Source organism: Pempheris klunzingeri, chromosome 9 (genome assembly GCF_042242105.1).
Source record: "Pempheris klunzingeri isolate RE-2024b chromosome 9, fPemKlu1.hap1, whole genome shotgun sequence".
Classification (NCBI taxonomy): Eukaryota; Metazoa; Chordata; class Actinopteri; order Acropomatiformes; family Pempheridae; genus Pempheris; species Pempheris klunzingeri.
Genome location: NC_092020.1, coordinates 15,865,282 through 15,887,368, shown reverse-complemented (window position 1 = coordinate 15,887,368; position 22,087 = coordinate 15,865,282). Strand labels below are relative to the sequence as shown.

The following is a 22,087-nucleotide window of genomic DNA, read 5'->3' as shown; positions in this document are numbered from 1 at the left end:
ACACATCACTTTCCCTTTGTGTTTCTCCTCCTTTTTTGAGAATTGTGAGCACACATGCAATACATTTATAAGTGATCACATTTTGTGTGTTGCAACATCAGCAAGAAGTAGGTTTAGGGTGTGGGTTATAGTTCCTACATTTTAGTAGCAGCTTTTGTTGTTTTTGTTTATGTGACAGATGTAAAGAATGAAAAGGCAAAGGCTTAGCTAGAAGAGCCAATAACTTGATAATTCAGAGTGACAGCAGGTTTAATACTCTACCCAATAATAGTGTGTGTAATAAACTTTGTGTGTATGTCTTCATCACAAAATGATGTGTTTATTTGTTTCATTTGGGGAAAATAACTCTACCTTCAAATGATCTAACCACAGAAGGTGGATCTAACCTTCCCTCAACTACAAACGTGACCAAATATTTCTAGCATCAAGTTGTAGGCCTATAATCTGCAAGGGGCCGACAAACTGTATCTCCGGGGCCACTGAATCTAATAATAATCTGAAGCAAAACAACTTCTACCAAACTCATCTTATTACAGCGACTCTATTTACTAGCTTGTTTGATAGGGCTGTGAACCCTCCTCTTGAAATTCTGATATTTCCGATAGTCTTGAAGGAGGCGTGAGCTTTCAGTCGTTGGCCTCGGCTTTCCCATGTTATCTGAGTAGGGGTGTGCACTCGGTGTGACACTGAAAATAGGGCAGCGCTGGGCACATTGTGGCATACCACTTTCACTGGTAGTGATAGTACAAGTTAAACATCGATGCTGGATACTACACTAACGCGTATTGACACTTTTTTATATACTTAACCGTTTAACTGAAACCAACGCCCCCCTTTATAAATGGTATATCCCTCACGTTGACGTCCACAACAAATATGGCACATGTGAACTGAATGTTTGTTTCGAAAACGAAACTTTACCGTAGAACTGTGGCTCACAGAGACTCTGTAGTAACACGAACTATATCACCTCGGTTTTATTCAGGCATGGCACTGCAAATACCAGCTCTGCTCTCATATATCAGAGCCCCGCTGTTCACCGGCCCCCTGTCCCGTGTCCGTGCCAACATCCAGGGAGCCGGTGTCAAGTTCAAACACATGTTAACTCCTGGAAGCCCCCGACTGGGATGGAGGCCAGCAACAAGTCCTCCCCGCGGCCATGTTATTGCTGCCCTCCGAGCCGAGAAGTTTTCTACATCAACAACAGCAGCAGTTTGGAGGTCCAGCCAGGGGAACGGCTCCTCCTCACCCGGGACGAGGAGAGGTTGGCTGGGGAAGGTCGCCCTCGCTACTGCCCTCTCAGTGAGCACAGCCGGGCTGCTCCAGTCTCTGCACACCGGAACCCTGACCGCCATGGCCCTGAAAGTTGACCTGAACTCTGCAGAGGGAGACTGGGTGGAGACCAAGGGTGAGCCTGTTTAATTTAACAGCCACCCTGCACTGTTCTTTGTGAGCAAACGTGTGTGCTGTCACATGACCAAAACACCTGTCCAGCTGTCAGTCACCTGCTGATAGCTGTAGTGTGGTGGCCCTGGGCTTTTAGAGTGGATGATGGTGGCACCAAACAAGTATGACAGCCAAGGAGTTAGGCCATACAGGCTGCTTCTGTAGCACCATAGCAGAGTTTACACGATATATGTGCATAGTATTGAAAAAACACAAAGTAAGTCAGGAGTGATATAAATACATTTGGGCTGCAAAACTAATGATCATTTCTATTAATTATGCAGCCCAAAGTGATCATAGCCAAATCATAGCCTACCCACATATTTGAAAAATATAGATTTTTTGTATATTTAATAATGATGAGAAATGAAGAAAAGCAGGCAAAGTAATGAGTTTGAGAAGCTGCAAATATTTTGTGTTTATACTTCATAATGGAGTCTTGCAATGAATCGGGAATCATAATCAACTGACTCAGTGATTTATTGACTTAACACACAGTTTTCAGCTGTCTTCATAAAGTTAATCTGTACATGAGTGCAAAAGCTGCACAGAGACCATTTGGTACTTTTAGTACAATAATGTCACAGTATACAACACACTTTAGGTTTCAGTAGGACTTTTACTCTTTATTATGCAGGTGTGCTTGGGCTATTTTGTTCTATTCTTCAAGCATTTCTTCAGTCTGGGATGCCAAAAGTAGCACGGTTTTCTGGCCTTTAATGTTACAGAATATTTAACAAAATATATCTAGCTAGCAGACTATTCACTGTCCTCTTTCTGCATTGTGTCTCAGGCGTCTTGCTGTCTCTGTCTGTGAAGGACAGACGTCAGTACCACAGGACTTCCAGCTCTGTGCCACTGGACGACATCCCAGTGTGGACTCCCGCTGCAGGTCAGATACCCAGCATCAATCACAGTTGCTGTCAAGTTCATTCAGGTTTGGGTGGTGGTGGTGGTGGGGAGACTTTCTGGGAGGGATGCAGACATGAGTACTACTACTGCTGCTATCTGGTATTTCACATTCAAATAACTTGTACAGTAAGAACATTTCCAAATCATGAGCAACATGAAGAGAGTTGAAAGCATCTTGTGTGCAAAATATAATATATTAATTTATAACATAAGCGTCTGATGCGCACAACAGAATTGAGCACACACAAAGCACAAGATTAACATATTGATAGTAGAAGTTCATCACCTATCGTCGCACACCAGGAGGTTTTATCTATATATATATTTTTTTTTTAGATTTTTTAATCATTTTTGTCCAGTTGTCTTTGTTTTGTTTTTCTCTTTCTAGCCTATATGGAAGCTCTTTCTCCTGTATTTGACAGAGAAATGCAATAACTATTTTACACTTATAAAAGGGCTCAAATATATGGACTCGGTACATTGTATCCCAGTTTGTTATTTAAAGTCTGTATTACTTTTGGAACAATTCAGTTTGCTCCATCTAGTGCACATAGTTTAGCATTTTTTACTGGAATCAGTAGTGAAATAAGTTTATACGTGTAACTTAGACTCAGGGTTATAGATATTGCTGGTGAAAATAATTTTGTCACTGCTGTCACTGCTCAAATAAAATCATTGAATCTCAGTGTGCAGTTAGCGTCCCAGTGTCCCTCTTACAACACAGTGAACAAAGAAAACAAGTAAAGCAGATTTATGTCAGTTTTGTATGTGATTCTATAAAATGGGCTTTGGAATCTATTTGAAATGTCCAGAGTAGAGCAGGATGTGTGTAGTGTTTAGCATTTTCACAGTAGATTACAAATGGATTACAGAACTATACTACTTCATAACAATAATAGTAATGCCGCCCAAACTGCTGTGATGACAGGTATTTGAAATATGGCTGAATATTGAATTTGGCCATATTACTACCTAACATGTCCTCTTTAACACTGCAGACCTCAAACAAAGAATTGTTTGGTTCATAAGAAGTCCTCAAAACATACACACATCATTTTCTATAATTAGATTTTTTTTCATACAGATTTATTATTTTAATGTTAAGTATAGGAACAAAACACCAAGACATTTTTCTTGTGCAAATGTACCAGGTGAATAAAACCATTTGTGAGACTGATTAAAAGTGCATGCGTGTCTGTCTCATTATCAGGCGGCTCTGAGAAAGCTCTCTACCAGAGGAATGAGAAATTGGACCAGAAGATTTCCGTCTACTCCGGTGACATCACCAAGCTGGAGATAGGTGCCATTGTCAATGCAGGTATGTGTGTGAACGTGTGTGTGAATGAGTGGGTGTTTGTAGTTGGATCACTGTGAGGGTTGGTCATCCAACGTGTGATCTGCTTTCACACATAATGAAATCAAATGAAAAACAAGATAAATCATAATTTTAATTTCATTCTATTTCTTCTGTCTGCAAAAAGGAAAGGCATGCACAAGAACAATATAAAAAAGAAAGCCAACGGTGGCAGAAATAAGAAAGGATTATGGATTAAAAAACTGGGTGCTAAAACTGAGCCGAGCCCTCAGTCTGTGTGTGCATCGACGTGATTGTACTGCACATAAATTTAGCTCAAATCACCTGTGAGGGTCGTTTGTGCTGTGATTATGGGTATGTTGCGTGTGGGAGGAACAGCTTTTATGTGATTACCAGCATGTTTGTACTGTGAAGTTTTCTCCTAAAGTAGTGTCCATGCGGTACACAAGAAAACAATGACAACAAAAGGGTTTCTAATCAGAGGGATTGCTGACAGCCTCCCTGGAAACTTAAAAAGCAGAGCTAATGTGAAGTCTCAGTACTGAACAGATTATGGACAGACTGTCTTGAAATGGAACAGTGTGAAATAACCAAAGTTAAACTGATGTGACCTTTTTAGGCCAATACTAACTCCTTACATTTAATTTAGTGACAGCTGGTGTTTTTTGAGGGAAGAAATTAGTCAAAATTATCATAAATCAGCTGTCAGTGCACACAGCTAATCATAGTTTTATTTTGGTACCACATAAGGCATATTTTACAGCATTATATATACCAATACTTCATTGCATAAAACAAATTTGAAACACATTTGGATGTACTCCATTTATACACAAAGTGTGTGTTTTGCTTTCGTCCCTGCACACAAGGCGCATTTGGTCATGTTTATGCAGTCTACCCCCCCTAGCCATTTGTTCTGGGGACACCACATCTGTTATCACAACCAAACAAAACCTCTGATTTGTCTCATTTTGTGTGACTGACAGTCCAAAAACTCAATGATAATGAGCCGCAATGCCTTATTTTCTTGCACTTCTGTTTTATAATGTTGAGATTTAAATGACAGAAAAGTAAACACATACTTAAACGAAAGACAAATAATCGATAATTTAGTGTTTTTTTTAATTAATTAATTAATTTTTGATTTGCCTTGCAGACAATAAGAAAATATATTTGCACCAAGGGCGATCATAATGGAAACGTCAATATTTATGAATGACAATAAAAATCTTGTGTCAAAATCTAGTTAAATATTTGTAATATCGAGGCATATACTGTATGAATATTACCTAATGCATTTTGAGCAAATGAATCGTGATGTTATTTCTTTCAACATTTTAGAGACAGGTGTTTGCTCACATATTTCCTCCCATCAATTTCCAGCCCTTGCGAGTAGGATTAGAGTCTTTCTAGTGACCATTAGGTGGAGCCCAAAGCCAGTTCATTTACTGAAGCCCTTCTCCCACAAGGCTGTTCGGGCATTTGGGGGAAATCTAATCGGTGTCTTGGCACAGACGGTGCATCAGGGGAGAGTGAGGCAGGCCAGCATGCCTAAATGATGCTTGATGATGAGGCTTTAGCAGAAAATGATAGATTTTCATTGGCAGCTGACTGTCAGCAGGTGTACGCCGTGCCAGCATCCAGTGAATATGTTGATCGTTGACTCCCATTTATGGCATTATTGCTTGTTTGCGTGTGTGTGTGTTTGTGCTTGCAAGCATTCATGCATGCACCTGCCTACAAATGTCTCAGTAATTATGAGAGTGTATATACAGTAACTAATTGTAATTTGTCTCTGTGTGTCTGTAGAGGCGACTTTGCATTGGGGTGTGTGTTTTATAAGATCTTTTACAGAGTCGCACGATGCAAAGTAGCATGGAATTAACGAGAGGAAACAGCTAGTAAAGTGTCATTTAGCAGAGAGGACGAGGCAAGGTGAGGGAGGGAGACTGAAAAACACATCAACGCCAGAGGAAACATGACTGAGAGACGGAGCGTGAGAGAGACTCAGCACGCCGACTGACAAAAAGCAAAGGGAGAGTCTGGAGGAATGAAAAGAAAAGGACAGAAGAGAGGCAGGGAGGGGACACGGGCTAGTATTTAAGTCTCGAACTGCATTACCATGGCAACAAGCAGGTACAGGGTACCCACAAAGGGGTTTTGGGCAGCAGAGTCTGATCCTCCTTTTTGCCCTGACTGATTGGCTGGCCAGCTGACAGCCTCTGTGGTCATTTTGTCGACTAAGCGTCTGACCTTTTCTCTCAATGACTAACCGACTGACTAAGAGGCTTTGAGTGATGTCAGTAGCACCAAAAGAGACGCAACATTAAAATAAGAGAGCAGCGAACAGACACGGAGAGAACAGAACAATTATAGAAGAGACAGTTAGTTACGCTCATTTGGAAAATTGGTTGCAAAATTGTTCTGTTGCAGATCTAACGGCAAAGCATCAGCATTAGAAAGCAGGTAAACCGGCACCTGTGGTTTTTGACATGTGGAGGGGAGTGTTGTGGCTGCTTTCTGGCCGCTGTGAAAGGCCTTGAATAATCATTTAGCCTCTAACGCAGCAAACATTCAATTGAAGCCAACTGTGGCCAATTATACACTGTACTGGCAGATTGGTAGGCAGGTTGGGAGGGGGCTTCCAGGCCAGACTGGTGGTTAGCAATTGAGTGCGGACACACAAAAACACACATATGTATGCATGAAGAGACACACAAACGCTTGCAGATACAGACACAGAAGCACTGGAGAACTGTGAGTTAACAGGTGGTAGTAATATGTGCTCCATCCTGTTCCTTTCCTCCTTCCTTCCTCCTTTCTTCCTTCCTTCCTTCCTTTCAGCACTGATTGATCAGGTAAACAGGGCGTTTCACTGAAGCTGGACGGGCGCTATTTGTTGTTTGTGTCGCTCTCAATAAAGATTGGATTTACAGTAACTCTGCATTCCTCCTTTTCCTCATCTTCTCCTCCTTCTCCTCCACCCCCTCCCTCCTTCCTTCCACACTTTTACAGCCCCTGGCTCCTGCCCACTCCTATAAAACACTACAAACATAAAAACCCACAAGCACTTAAGAGCCGTCCTGGTGAGGAGGAGGGGGGGTGTGGTGGGGAGGAGACAGCGGGCAGAAACATCCTCCTCTTTACACCCCTCAATCACTCCGTCCGGAGAAGGAGAGAGAGATGGAGGGGAGGATATATTGTCTCTGATGGGGTAGCTGATTAAGATGGATTGCACAATGAAATGTCGTTGGAGTGATGAGTTCTTGGAGTGTGTGTATGTGTGCGAGTGTGTGTGTGTGTGGATACGACGTCCCGGCAACTAACTTTGCATTAAAACCTTTTTTCAAATTGATTAAATGCAAATTTGCTTAGCTCTACTGAGCTGCATATTCACTTGCGAAAGTTTTATTCCTCATTTCCATTCCAGCACTTACTTATAGCCACGGCAGTGTTTATCGTCTCTGACATTAAATGCCATTTATTTTTGCCCCCCTTTTTCTCTGCATAGAACTGAAATTTAATTTAAAAATGTCTAAAAACTGGACATTTAAGTTCGTCAGTATTTTTGTGTGATCTTTTTTTATTTCAGTGGAGCTAACTCCATGTGTGAGAGTAAATGCAGCGGCAGAGTCGGCTGATAAATCTTTCAGGCTAGACTATAAAAAACTGTCCCTAAAATTAAGCCGTGCACCGTCAAGTGATAAAGAATATTCTGGTCCTATCTCAGTCTTTAGACCTGAACCACTTGTCACTGTCACAATTTCTGCTGGCTGAAAGTCTGTGTGTGTGTGTGTGTCCCACCTTTGCACGTGTCTTTGAATGTATTGACAAGATTACATGCACATATGTCTGCATGTGTACACGTGTGCACAGCTGCACCTGCTTGGGCCAGAAATGGACAACACATAAACCTGGTTATATGATTGTGTTTGCGCGATGCGATGTCTGGCAGTGTGGTGAGTGAGTGGTGTAGTTTTGCGTGTGTTTTGTGTGCAGGTGTCCTATCACATGTGTGTATGTCATGAGATAGGGTCTCCCAGGTTTTCCTCTGCAGGTCAGAGATAAAGCTGTTGGCTGGCGCTGGAAACCCACTCACCGTGGCAACAGCTGAGAGATACAAGATTAGAGCCAATAGTTTTCCTGGCCCTCAGGTGACAGACAGGAGGAGAGACTGAGTGTCTGTAGACTGTACTGTAACTTCCTCACAGATAAGAAACCTAGAAAGAAAGCCCAGATGGATGACGGGATGAATAGTAGAGCATGCTGACACACATGCAGAGAAAAAAGGTCAGAGGGTTGTGAGGCAGGTGAAGGGTAGCGGCACTTTATGTCTCACCTGTACATTCAACTAAATACGTGGTGTTACTATAAGCATTTCTTCAAATAAGTCTGGAAATGGCAGACACAAACAAGCCTGTGATGACTAATGGCAGGCTTCAATAGCTGTGCTGTTCACAAAATTAACTTGAGATGCGGATCAAAGCCTGACGCTCGACTCACCAGGAATAATAACACAGGTTTGGATATGTAGTCGATACAAAGGTCAGACGCACACAAAACTCAAAGTCAAATGACAATATCAAGTAATACAGATCAGTCATAGTAAGTACAAGACATTTCAGTTCTGCGTATAACAGGGGAAACAAATCTTTATATTACCTAACCCTCCCTCTCTGCTTTTCAGTCACATTTTCACACACTTTTCTGACTGTTTTCACCATATTCTAACAGTCTATGACGCAGTGTTTCTTGTCTGCCTGACAGATGTTTGATGAGTGCCTCGCTGGTCACTCCTGGAGCTGGAGTTGTCAAGTGAAGGTACCTCACTGCCTCGCTCCAGTTGCTTTAGTGGCACAAGTGCTGCAGTGAATTCTTTAAGACATTTAAACATCCTTGAATCTGAGACCCAAATTTTTCACATGCAGTTTTCCCATAAAATGATTTGTGCTGCAACTAACGATTTATATTCATTATCAATTAATTTGCTGATTTATTTTGTTGATAATTGATGATGATGAGATGATTTGTCTGTAAAATGTCAAATAACAAAAAATGTCCATCTCACTGTCCCAGTTTAAGGTGCCTGGTCCAAGTTGATGTCTTGTTTTGTCCAAAACCCAAATTATATGTAGAATATATAAAATGGAGAAAAAAACAGCAAATCCTCACACTGGAGAGCCTGGAGGTATTTTTCCTTCCTAAATTATGTCCCTGCTGTAAAAAATATATTATCATGTATGCCAATACACAGGAGTTTCCCCCAGAAATTGTTTAGCAGAGGTGGTAAACCACCTCCTGACAAGTCAGGTCTTGTGATCAATTTATTTAGCAGATAACAGCCAAAGCAATAGCCACATTCATTAAGAATATGACATTTGCTTTGTGAAGTAGTACTTCTGCTCTTTTCCACCCAGGGTTAAAGTTGCTGTAATCAATATTTCTATAAGATAAGATAAGACAATCCTTTATTGATCCCCATGGGGGAAATTCAGGTGTTGCAACAGCCAAGACAGGATATGTGAATACAGAAATTGAAATCACAATAGAAAAACGATAAGAAAAAAAATAAAAATACACGCATTGAAATGAATACACAAATTTACACAAGTAACTCACTCTTATGTGCCTGAGTTTGAAGTGCACCATTATCTCATGTAATGAGAGAGACTAATTATAATAACAATGTATCAAATGACTGTGAAAATAATGTGTCAATGACAGATTTCTCACAGAATTATCACCTAAATCTGCAGCTCCCCTCGGCTTTACAGTCAGTTTCAACTCAGTGCAGTTTTACTGTTTTAATTCACTCTCACAGCTCTTATATTGTTGTTTTGAGCCACAACATGCAGCCGTTTTCATTGAAAAAACACTAAAAACCAGTGTACGCTATCTGCTCAGCACCCAACAGCAGATGGACACAGTTAGTGACTTGCTGGTGAACATAGTGAAGGATGTAAACAGAGCTAAAGAGAGTGAATATCAGACTTATTTTCATCACAATGACAAAAACATGGCTGTAAATGAATAGTAATAATAATATTTCTTGCTTAATGTTTTATTTCTTCAATGTGTTTTCCCTTTTTTTTTAGATCTGCGATGATTGATTAATTAATTGATCAGTCGATTCACAGAAAATTACTTGGCAACTATTTTGATAATTATGTGAGGATTAACTCTATATGATAGTCAGTTGAATGGACAATCTATTCTGGACCATTGGTTGGACAAAGTAAGCAAATTGAATCTATCATTTGGACTCACACTTTGGAAATTGTGAGTAGCATTTTTTTCCATTATCTCATAGACCAGTGTTTCCCAATCCTGGTCCTGGAGGTCCCCTGCCCTGCATGTCTTAGATGTTTCCCTGCTCCAACACACCTGATGCAGAAGCCTGATAATGACCAATTCCTTTGAATCAGAAACCTGCAAGATGGGGAGCTTCAGGGCAGGAAACACTGTCATCAAGACTCGCCTCAGCTATGCAGTACTGTGAGAAAACCTGATGTGGTAATCAAAGCATTGACATGATCTTACTTAATGTAAAATGTAAACATAGACTGATCTGAAGCACATAAATGGTAAAAGAAAAAAAAATTAAAGATATGCAAGTCATTATACAGGGATGGATGCGTGGGTAAGCATCAATAATTGAACATCAGTGTGTCTGCAGCTTGGATGCTTTCATCAGGTGCAATAAATTCAACCCAGCGGTGGAGCATCTTTTATTGATTCCGCAGAGGTCCATGGTTGATGATGATATAGCTGTAGTGGGGCAGGTTGTGGGTCTTGGGGGTGTTATAGAGGATGAAGGGACCGGGGCGTTGGGAAGGCAGGGACGAGTGGGCTCAGACAGACAGACAGACAGATAGCAGGACAGGTAGCAGGACATCTACTAGAACAGCTGAAGGAGAGAGGTGAGAGGGATGTGCTCAGTGATCCTGTTTGGTGATTTTAAGAGGATAAAACAGGCGAACTTTTGGCTCTGCAGGTAGAGCCCCTTACAAGAGCATTACCCTACAGTGACACAGCGTCACACTCCTTCTGCAAGGCTTCACTGATTCTTAGCTGGCTTTGTCAATGGGGCTTAGCGCTGTGCTGAGCGCCAGAATCAGCCTGGCAGACATCCCTGCTTTCAACACTCTGCTAGAGAGAGTATAGAAAATTGTCAGGCCCGACTTGTTGTTCTAAATTGCTTCAGAGCTGTTAAAATTATTTCTCAGATTTCACCTGAACTGCATTTTCCTCATTTGACTGGAGTAATAGGGGACATACAGTGGGAATCTTTGCATGCTTAACCACTTTATAAGGGATTTTCCAGCATCAGGCCAAGGATTAAGTGATTTTTGTCACAGACCTACTTTGAATGCAACAGAATCTACTCTGCTCTCTAGTGCTTAAGCTGTTGATAGTCTGTTTGTTTAGAGTATGTACATCATGTAGCTGTTATTAGAGGATAATCAAGTTGTAGTATTTTTTTCTGCCTGAGGAAATAATGTTTTCAAGGCTGTGTTTTATCCTCTGATGACTGCTGCTTTTTTTATCAAGTCATTTATCCGAGGTTTTAATCAGGAGAGGCATGTTGTTGTGATCCACCCAGCCTCCCAGGTAGTTACGGGTCAGAGGAGGAGATGGAAAGCCCAGAACAGACACTTTTTGTGCTGCTGAGGTCCCACAGGCCCCACAGTGTGCACTCCCTATCTCTCTCTTTGCTGCAGTTACCATACATCTACCCTAGAGCTCTTGTCAGCTCCTCTTAGGACAGGCTCGTATTACAAGATGCAAAATGTCACACCAAGTTTGCTATCGCAGACAAATATTTCACATGTGTGTGTGCTCTAAGAAAACCTCAAAACAGATACTATAAAATGGGCTTGAGTCTATTTATGTGTGTATTTTGATGCATTAGGGTTGCTTAGATTAAATCAAGATAAAACACAAATCTCCTGCTTGCTTTCAGCCGACCTACCCACTGTGGTAAAAATTAAATTTAGTCACGGTTGTACTGTTTACTGGCAAAGTAAAATGGGTTCCTATGCTGCTGCTATGAGGCTGAAGAGGTCACAGATCCCTCATGAACTGAACTGTTTCTCCCTGCCGTAGTAACTCCACTTCCTTAGCTCCAGTTCCTATAGCAGTATCCCCACTGCGCTGACTTTGTGTTTTCTGAAGCGCTGCTAATGGACACGTTCTCACAATATGCCTGTCAACTGTCTGTGCGCACAAGCACTTACAGAGGCAAACTGACATTGCTGATGCTGCTTCAGTTTCAGAGTAAATATGATATGCTGTCAAATATAGCCCTGCCACTGCACCAGCTACTACACCAGGACAAAATTACAGTTGTGAGCACCGAGCAGAGTGTGCCAAATTGAGATGTTAACCTGTTTTGTTTTGGGGTTTTTTTTTGGAATTTTTTAAAAAAAATTTTAGTGGAAAGAGGATTTGCTGTGCAAAATCCAGCAAAAGAGTGTGAGGGGGGAAATCCATCTGAGCAAGTCTGATCTGTTTGGATTTTATCAGTAAGGTCAACAGTCAGCGGCAGGGTGTTCGGCGGGGTCAGAGGCAGGGCAGAGTCCTTGTGATGCACCACGAAAAATAATGAGAAGTTTATGCTGACTGTAAAACGGTAATAATTACTGAACAAAAGCACAGTTTTATTTTGTAGAATAGAGCCACTGCTTTTAGTGGTAAATTAGATGATTCTCAAATGAATAACATTTTCATTAGGTTATTTTCATTCTAGATTAATCTGCAGAATATCTTGTCGAATGGACGAATCATTGGGTTGATAAAATGTCAGAGGTGAAATAGCCATCAGGTTTCTAGAGGACGAGGTCATGTTAGCATTGGCATTGGAGGCAGTTTGAGCTGAAACCCATTTTATTATGTCTGAAGTGAAAAACAAAGTCTGTTAGTGGGTGGTCAGCAGTGGTGGAATAAGATTAAGATTTTTTTTGTTCCTTTGCAAGCTGTATGCCTTTACTTTTTAAAGCAATAAACAGCCTTGTTCACAGCCAGTGCCAGTAGCTATAAATAAATGTATTTGCTTCTTTGATTAAAGTAGAGAGCAACATGAAATGTCAATCCCCATGTAAAGAGCAAGTTCCTCACAGCTATCCAGAGTCCAACATTTTGAAGCTTGTAAACTCTTTAAAATGGATTAAAGCTTTAGCGCAGAACCACTGGGTGTCATCTTATATTCACAGCCATGGACAGCAGTGACAAAGGCGTCTGAATTATTGTATTTAATGTGTTAACACACCTACTGTCTCAGTCATAAAATAATGTGCTTGAATATGCAAATGTTCTTCTGTAGTGAAGCCTTTACCTCATGGAATCTGTGTATATTAAAAAAATGTCTTTATTGACCTGTTAATTTGAAATTTAAAAAATACATTCAAATCATTAATGCCACTAGAGTAAGCTGTCACTAAGGGACATGCTTGCTATAATTACCACAGTCCTGAGCAGTAATATTGCTTCTGGAGAGAGCCAATATCTGAGCTATAGTAATTTCTCTCTGTATTTGTTTTGAGGATTTTCACCTCAGCGTCTTTATGATGTAAGAATACATATCAAGTGAATTGAAAATTACTCCTCCACACCCTTTTATACTAGCTCATTTTTGATGTTAAAGTAAATGAAAGGTTGTAGGCGTCCTTCATATCTTTTAAGGCTTTAGATGATCTAAGTTCTACCACTCTGAGGAATCAGGGTCCATAAGCATCAAACTCACTTTAAAAGTCTCTTTTGAACTGTTCGTGTAACTGACATTTTGTTTTGTGCTGCTGTAGATTTTTGCTGTTTTTTTTCTCCTCTGTCTACTTTTTTGAGGTTTGTTAACACACTGCTGACCCTCGTCTTACTGCCCAGTTTAAATCTACATGCTTGTATCTCGTACTTTTCATCATTACACTGAAGTCATGTTGTTATGTCAACTCTGTCCCCTTGTCTGTCGTAGCCATGGGCGAAGTTTGGAGGCTGCAGTGGCGTGTTGAATTGGCTGCAGCGTGAATTTAGACAGTGCTGCTGCTCTAGTTTTTCCAGTCCAGATCTGTCCAAGTTAATTACGGTACAACTGTCAGAAAGGCCACTTTACTGGTCATTTGGGCAGCAACATTAATGCTCTCTATGTACTGAAAATTTTGAGCTTTCAAGGTTCAGTGCACAGAGTTTCTGCAGGATGCCCTGATATCCAGTTTGTGTCTTAATTTGAGTGGGAAGATAAAAGAAAATCTACAATTCTTTGTGGTGCATCTCCAGAGATTCGTCCTCTCCCTTCCCCCTTCTTTTTCTTCACCACTCCCATTTAGACATCATCGCAGGGCTGTGACCTGAGAGGGGCCATACATTGGCATTAGACAAACGGGCCTCAGTTTACAACTTCAGATTGATTTACACCCTGACATTGAGAAGTTAACATACCCTTGGAGAGTTAATCCCTAATGTTGTCTGGGTCAGTAAATAAACAGAAAAAGAAAAGCCAAACTGACGCAGTTTGCAGAAAAGCGCATTCGTGCTAATTATTTCTCTCCCACCCCTCCCTTGTTAAAAGCTTTCCCACCCCTCCAATCAATCGCCACTTTAGCGAGCAGGAAGGGATGGAGGAAGTGCGAGCCTCATTAGCCTGATTGGGCCGATGTGGGAGATGGAAAGAGATGGAGTGAACGAGGGAGTAAAAGAGAAAAGGAGTCAGCTTGATCATCAGCACTTGGCCCATCAGCGCTTCTGTCATCAAGGCAAGTGCTGCGTTCAGATGTGTTGGTTTGCTGTGCAGTGTTGTGACTCCTGGTAGGCTGGCAGAGGATCTTCTGGAGGTGCTGTTGCTGGACATGGTTTAGCCACTTGTTCTTTCTGTGGTAAAGGTGAAAGTTGGGAGGGTCATATTTGGACGGACATGAACCTGATAAACATGATGCCCAGCTGAATAAAAGAATTCCTGTGGTGTCAGTCTGATTATCAGGCTACCAAGTGGCCATGCTTGAAGGCCTGCCATCATGGCCTCTTCTTGACTGCATCCCACTGCGTTCCTGATCCCTCTCCAAGGACTCTGTGTCTTTTTCATGACTTAGTTGTCTTTATATGATACATCGGGGATAAAGTGGGCACACAAAAACACACAAATTGAAGCACAGAAAAAGTTACTGAAGTAGTTGTGTGTGGCATGAAAAAAGAGCTTACATTACATCAACGCCTCCACACACATGATCAGCGGCTACATGAAGTGATTGTCAGATTGTCTGGTATGGGTGCAGTCCTTCCTGATTCCACATTTAAAAATGGCAAATGCTCACCAAAGTGCTTCACAGAGAAATATTAATTTCAACTGAAATGTCTGAAACATCCAAAACTGCTTGGTAGAAATATTTGTGTCCACTAACATGGCTGACGATGATGACCAGGGGTACTGATATTGTATAAAGTCCACCAAGGTTGTGACAGTGTGACGGTAATGTGCAGTTTGTAAAGCAGCCAGCTGCCAAACTTGTATGTGTTTCCTTTTGTGGGGCAGAGTTCAATTTTCAGTGCTGTCTCACTTAATATGCACTCCTTAGTATAGCAATAATCGTTTGCATTCCCAGTCCTTTATGACAATAATAGTGCACCGCCTGCCCTTTATTCAAATATTGGTTTTGGTGCCAGACAAGTAATCAGCCTAGCAATAAGGCTTTGGCTGTGAATCCGAAGTCCTTGTCTCCTTGGCTGCTCACGTCGAATACTTGAGCAGCTCCAGAAAACGCAGGCAAAGTGTGGCCACAATCGCCTGATGAATGGCTTTTTTTTAGAATTAAGTTTATCAACCTTTGATGATTGATGTGTTTCATTTAGACTTCTGACATTTGAATCCAGCCATGTTTCACAGAACCAGCTGTGCAAATTGTTTTGAGGAGAACTGAGACACACAAGACGGAATGAGGAAAAATTAGATATGGAAATTAAAAGCACATTGGGGGAAGATTATCCTCAGTGTTATTTGAATAATAAAGTATAATGCAGCCCGACAATGAGCCTCCATTTTCTCTCATCTTTGTAATCATAGCCTAGTGAACAAAGTACAAAGGATGTATCATTGTAACCTCCAAAATGGGCTTTAATCTAACCCCGAGTCCTCTTCCCTTCTCTCCACCAGCAAATACCCCCAATAAGGGGCCCCATTGTCGACTCGCATGTCCTCATCACATACGATTCTTTTGTCATATAATCACTCACACAGACAAGCTGGGAGTACAGGGAATACACACACAAGTACACACGGCACACAATTACCATCCTGTAATTGCGATCTATCAGGCGTTGTTGTGAAGTGGAGCCCGATGCGCGTACTGTCGGCCCTGCTGCATTAACAGGGCTTAGGAAATGACAAGACTATTTATAGGAGCTATTTATCCACTTATCCTGTTGTCACTATTGTCCACGGGTGGAATGGCCCATCCCCGGTTCGAACCTGACTGGCAGGTAGATTGATCAATCAGTCTTTCATATTGTACAGTATATGATGATTGGGACTTTTTGGACAAAGTACAGTAGTAGGTAAATAGACTGTGCTTTGTCTTTTTGACCACTTTCTATTCACTTTTCCCCTATTTTTCACATTCACCCATTCATACACCATCCTTGCATCGACAGCAGGGGCTACGATGCAAGGTGCCAACCTGATGAGCAGCTTTGCACCAATAAACTGGTAATCTGTTCAACTTGTGATATTTTATTTGACTTATTTCGGTTAATGAAAGCATTATATTTTATGTTTTATTTTCAGGGCATGAGCACAGACATTTCTTTGGTTCATTCACTTTTAACACACTGCAGTTTAGTGATTTAAAATCAACATGTTTATTGAAATTACAATGCATTAAGTAAACTGGAGGCAAACTGAAGGTGAATTTATCTTTCATGGAACAAAAAAGAAAACGCCAAGGACACTATGATGCGTTGGGATACAAAGTACACCTCAATCACAGTAACGTCAAGTAGTGAAAAGATTTATTACACCCTTTGCTTTCAGTGTCATATACAAGATCAGCAGCACGTGATGAGTTTGTGGTCGGAACAAGCATGAGTGTGCCAGTTATCTGTGTGTGTGTGTGTGTGTGTGTGTGTGTGTGTAATGTTAATCTTTGCACATTACTGTCTGCATAGGGAAAGAGTGTCAGCATGTTAAAATTGGATTGTATTAAAGGTACTGGTTTTCTGTGCTTCTTAGGAGTGCGGGCTGCCCAGTTAAAGGCTGCCGTTTTTATATATTTTAATGTATTGCCCCAAAACCAACTTGCCTCCGTCTGTCTCAACGACTTTCATATCAACATTCAGCCCCAAGCCTTTTTTTTTTTTTTTACCTGCTTAAGACATCAGTCTTTGAAAACTGATCATGAATACACACTTTCATTATTAAGAAGGCCAAATAATTTCTTTAAAAAGCATTATGCAAACAGGAATAATTCAAACGTTTGTTAAGAACTATTTTCAGATTAATACAAATTTGATGCTCTGGATTTTTGAAGCCATATCCCATACTAACGGCATGCCATTGCCATACCATTTTTTAAGGAATTCTGACCAAGTTATTTACTGCATGAGACATTTTGCTGTTGAAAAGTAAAGTTGTCAATGCATTACTGCATTACTCTACTGCAATTTCTTTCTTTGTTGCTTATTGGCTGACATTTTCACAGATATGATATGTCTCCAACAATCTAATTGCCCAACAGATTGTGGTTCGTGTTTGTTATTTGGGGAATTGCTTGCCAAATTCATAAAGATAACAAAGGTCCCCAGTCCAGACTAGAACGGGAAACCTTGGCATTGCCCTGGTCGGAGCCTTAAGCCCTAAAACACCCTGATGTATCATGTTTTATTTTGTCTCCAAAACCATGTTTTTGGACAACAATGGAACTCAGTGGCACAAAGAATTTGGTTTTGGCTGAACAGAGAATACTTGTTTGTAGCTCATATTCATCGCCTGATTTGGTCCTTTTCAATGGGATTTATTGACAAAATTATAGAATATCTTCTTTATCCCTTGTATGTCACCATCCGAGAGCAGTAAAATACTTTTGCTCCTTAATTTACAGTGGATTGAGGGTTCTGATTAATAGCTGTGATTCCATTATTTTGCAAAACATTTGTTGATTTATTTTTAATTTCTGTTTTTGTCATCTTTAAAATGTGCAGCCATGAACGAGCAGCATATTGTGTGTTCTGGACCTCTGGTATGATCACAATCCACTCCATTCAGTAATGAATAATTTACTGTGCTCCTGGAATTCATTTATTTTTTGGCTGTGATGTTTCTACCTCTGCTGGAGAAAGACTGTGAGTCGGTACTCCAGAGAAATCACAAGTTGCCATAACTACAAGTGCTGAGGTCTCTGTGCGGTCCAGAGTGTAGCCCTGGAGAGGTGGGCAGCAAGCCGAGCCATGAGTGAAGGCTGAGAGGTCTGGAAGACACCATCCAGCAGGAGCCCACCCCCTGAAGCGCTCATCAGCCAGAGTTGTTTCTCTTCACAGTTTGCTCATGTAGGCAGGAGGTGAAACTGCACGCCTGATGGTTTATCATGTCAAGAAAAGGAATCCATCAATTATTCACTTAATGTCAACCTAGGACAGATAACGAGGGAAATAGCATAAAGACTACTTAAGGTTATAACTGTTTTCAATTTTCCTTAATTTCAGATGTTCTTTTTACCAATAGCAAGGTTACTAAAATCCATTGGTATAGAGGCATATACTTAAGCTAAATTAAAAGATAAAGCTTACAAGCCTGGGAAACTGAATGGAGGACAGTTGGAGTGAAGGAGTGATTTGGCTATCTTTTTGTACATGCTTTCAGCGTGGTTATGGCTGAAGTCCTCATGGATGTGTTTTTTTTTATTTCATTCCCTCTCATGAGTGGCGTCTTACAGTGGCATCAAAGTGCCTTTCTCTCTGACAGACAGCCTAATTCATACAGTCGTGTTGTTATAATCCTCCAGAGGCTGTCTTAGTTTTCTTGCTGCCTTGTTTATTCCAGCGATGTCCTCTCCACCCATAACTACAGAGGAACCCAGACCATCACAGCTTAATGTTTTCTTGTTGTTGTTGGATCAGTTCGTACCTCTAAGGCATTCCCCTGGTTTCTTCCAGTGTGTGTGTGATAAAAGAGACATGTCTGTGTTTGTAATCCAGCTCCGTTTTGGTCCTCCGGGACCACCAGTCCCCTGTGGCTCTAAGGTGCACAGATGTGTCCAACAATAACTTTTAAAATTGATTTAAATTCATGTGTTTGCCTTGAATAAGATTTATAGCTGAGGAGGATTTATAGCTGAAGAGTTTTCTAAATCTGTGCGTCTTTGAAATATTGTTTCAAGTTTAGCAGTGCCTTCTTTGTACACGCATACATGTGTTTGAAATATGATCCTTGTGACTGCGCGTATGTGTGCTGATGCTTATAGTCCACCTAGTTTTTGTGCACTTTCATGTGAATCCGTCTCGGAGCCCTTATGTCCGTATATTGCATCTGTTTATATCTTTCCGCTGTGCCCTTGAGACTGCTGCGAGTTCAATCAGCAGTCTGAAAGGAAACATGACCTTGTGATCTTATAGCCCCGTCTGCTTCATTTTTGCGTCACCTTCAGTGAATGATAGCTGAAAATTCTTGTCCAAAGAAACCGTGCCGAAATGTTGTAGTGTGGAAATTATTCTGTCGGTTGTGCACAGCTGGGTATATATATATATGCATGCATACATACATTTCCCCAAATGCATGCATTTATGAGAATACATTGACCTTTTGCCAAAGAGGCTTATAATGCATGCAAACACTGGAATACACTTTCCTGTGAGATGCAGTATTGCATCACTCTCAACAGCACTGTGACGAAGAAAACACTGAGCATGGGGTTTAAATGCAGCTAAACCATTTTATTGCACGAGAATGAGTTGAGCTCATTTGTATAAGAAATAAAGGCAAAGTATTCAGAAACGCACAGAATTAAAAGGCGCAGTATTAAAACTGAAGACACTATTGCTTGTGTGCACAGTTTGATATCTCAAGCACGTTTTAGTCAGTTGTCGAAGCACATTTCTTCCTTCAGGAGAATTGAATTTTGAATAGATGACATGCGAGTGGATGCAACTTAATGGTAGCATATCTGAAAAATCCACTTTGATGTAATTTGTTACAGCGCACAAGGGGCCCAACAGATATCTGCTTGAGTCTCGGAGTGTACATCTTTTGTTGGGTGTAATGTGAGTTAGAATAATTAAGCTGGAAGGCTTGACGCCAGATAATGGACTGCGACAGTAAAAGTCCTCCATAATGACTGATGAGTACTCAGGGCGTTGTTGTTAAGAGCATAGACGTCACATTTACAGTTTGCACTGGCACACAGACACAGACATAATCACAAGTCCTTAAGATGAACATTCATGTGAAGTCAGTTCTCTGTCTTTATCTCCCTCTCAGACGGCGCACGCTGCATGACAAACCATTTCCATCTACATAAAGTATATTGCTTTTTGACTCTTTCCTTTACAAACACCCAACACAAGCAGTTACTCTTAGATGGACACTTATACACTCCCCCGTTCGTTATATTGATCCCTGCTTACACAAGCATTAGCACTCACTGAGAATGAGAGGCATGTCTTCAACCAAACACGGAGCGTAAACACATCCTTACAAATGAACACACACAGCTTCTCGTGTTGCTCAGCGAAACATTCAACACACGCTAACACACAAACTTCTTAAAAACACAAATGCGTCTGCTTTGGGATGGCAAATTCTTCCAAACTAAATCGGAGCGTATAGCAGCTGATGTATTCATCCAGTGTGTGTGATTTAACGAGGTCCACTCCGCCTCATGATAAATCATGTTAATAATCTGAGATTTACATTGATTTTTATTTTTTCAACCGCATCCCACTGCATTATTTGATACCTCCAGCCTTTGTTTCTGATTTAATGAACGCCATGCATGCACACACACACACACACACACACACACACACACAAAAAAGAGAACTGCTTTTCCTTTTAGAAGTCTTTATTCATCTGTGTAGAAAAAAAGACGACAGACCAATAAATGGAATAGCATTTTGCACCCATTTTTATGTTTATACATAAGAGTGTTTTCATTATCACATCTGAGGGTGACATTTATAAAGGAAAATGATTTCTGCATGGACTGAAATGAAGCTTCTTAGAAAAAAAGAAAAACAAATGCAGAAAAAAAATCCAAACACCCACACCGGAGCTCTTCCAATATTACTAGTACACAGTAATGCAGGTTGAAAAACAGAAAGAGAGCTACTGAAAGTGAGGATAGGTTTCAGCACTTACAGGCTCTATATATATCTGTTCTCCCCATCCTCCCCTCTGTGGCATCACTTTTTATTTTTCTCTCTATGCCCTCTCCTCTTCCTCTTTTAATCTCTGGCTGTTTGCAAGCGTTTTCCTTTGAAGTTCCTCCTCACTTAAAGTGTATTAGTGGGGCCAGGGAGAGGCAGTCAGAAAGCAGGTACCGCTTCCCTCTTGCCATGTGTATGCTTGCGTGTGTTGAACTGCACAGTGTAATGGAAAGGCTGTGATCTCTGTTAAACAGAACTGTGTCTATGCTGCACTTAGACCTTGGAAACTTGAAAAGATGACCTAAATCAACGAATGTACTTTACCTCACAGGACGCATTGGGTCAACTGTGAGATTTCAGCTGTTTTTAAGTAAAACACTGTGAAAACACTCCAAATCTAAAAGCCGCCTTGTAGAGTGGGGAAATGCAATGACAAGATATTGTGAAACAATACAAATTTGTGCAGCTGCAACTTAGTGGTTTTAGTGTTGATTAATCTGCAAATATTTTTTTCAATTGACTGATTAATTGTTTGGTCTGTAAAATGGTTAAAAAAGTCAGTTTCAACAGTTTTGTGCCTCGGGTGATTTCTTTGAATGCTGATTAAGTTTCTGTTGAACTGATTTAATTATCTAATCATTTAAGCTCTACAAATTTGTCAACTGTGATATTTTGTCATAATGTGGAAGCGCTCACTGTCATATGTCTGTTGTATTAGGTAGTTGTGTTTCTAATAAAAATTATTTCACACTATTTTTTTTCATCCGTGTGAAATACTATAATTTGTCAGGTGTTACTGGATCCCAAAGTAGACATTCCTGTCTGGTAATTTGATCTATTATGAGTTTCCCACTCAATACATCCCAATACATATAAATATCATAATATAAAATGACATATACTATGATAGATAATTGATCCCATATTGCCCACTCCTACTCTTTTGTGTTTTGACCTTTCTCCTAAATATCAATAAAAAAAAAACAATGACAGAATGACAACTTTATGTTATGAGTGTCCAGAATATTTCTGACTTCCTCTAAAACATTATTAGCTGCTAAAACTTATTTTCAATTA

The 22,087-nt window shown here is 40.6% G+C and overlaps 1 protein-coding gene across 9 annotated transcripts in view; it reads left to right on the top strand.

Annotated features, from left to right (window-relative positions):
• The first annotated feature begins 874 nt into the window (after window positions 1–874).
• macrod1 (mono-ADP ribosylhydrolase 1) overlaps window positions 875–22,087 on the top strand; it is a 114,212-nt gene continuing 92,999 nt past the window's right edge. For all 9 annotated transcript variants that reach the window (XR_011585040.1, XR_011585041.1, XR_011585042.1 and 6 more), the window contains exons 1-3: window positions 875–1,408; window positions 2,240–2,338; window positions 3,569–3,676. Coding sequence is in view for 6 of the 9 variants with exons in the window: in XM_070837222.1 (XP_070693323.1) it covers window positions 895–1,408; window positions 2,240–2,338; window positions 3,569–3,676 (721 nt within the window). In the remaining 3 variants the exon portion in view is untranslated. The remainder of the gene's footprint in view (window positions 1,409–2,239; window positions 2,339–3,568; window positions 3,677–22,087) is intronic.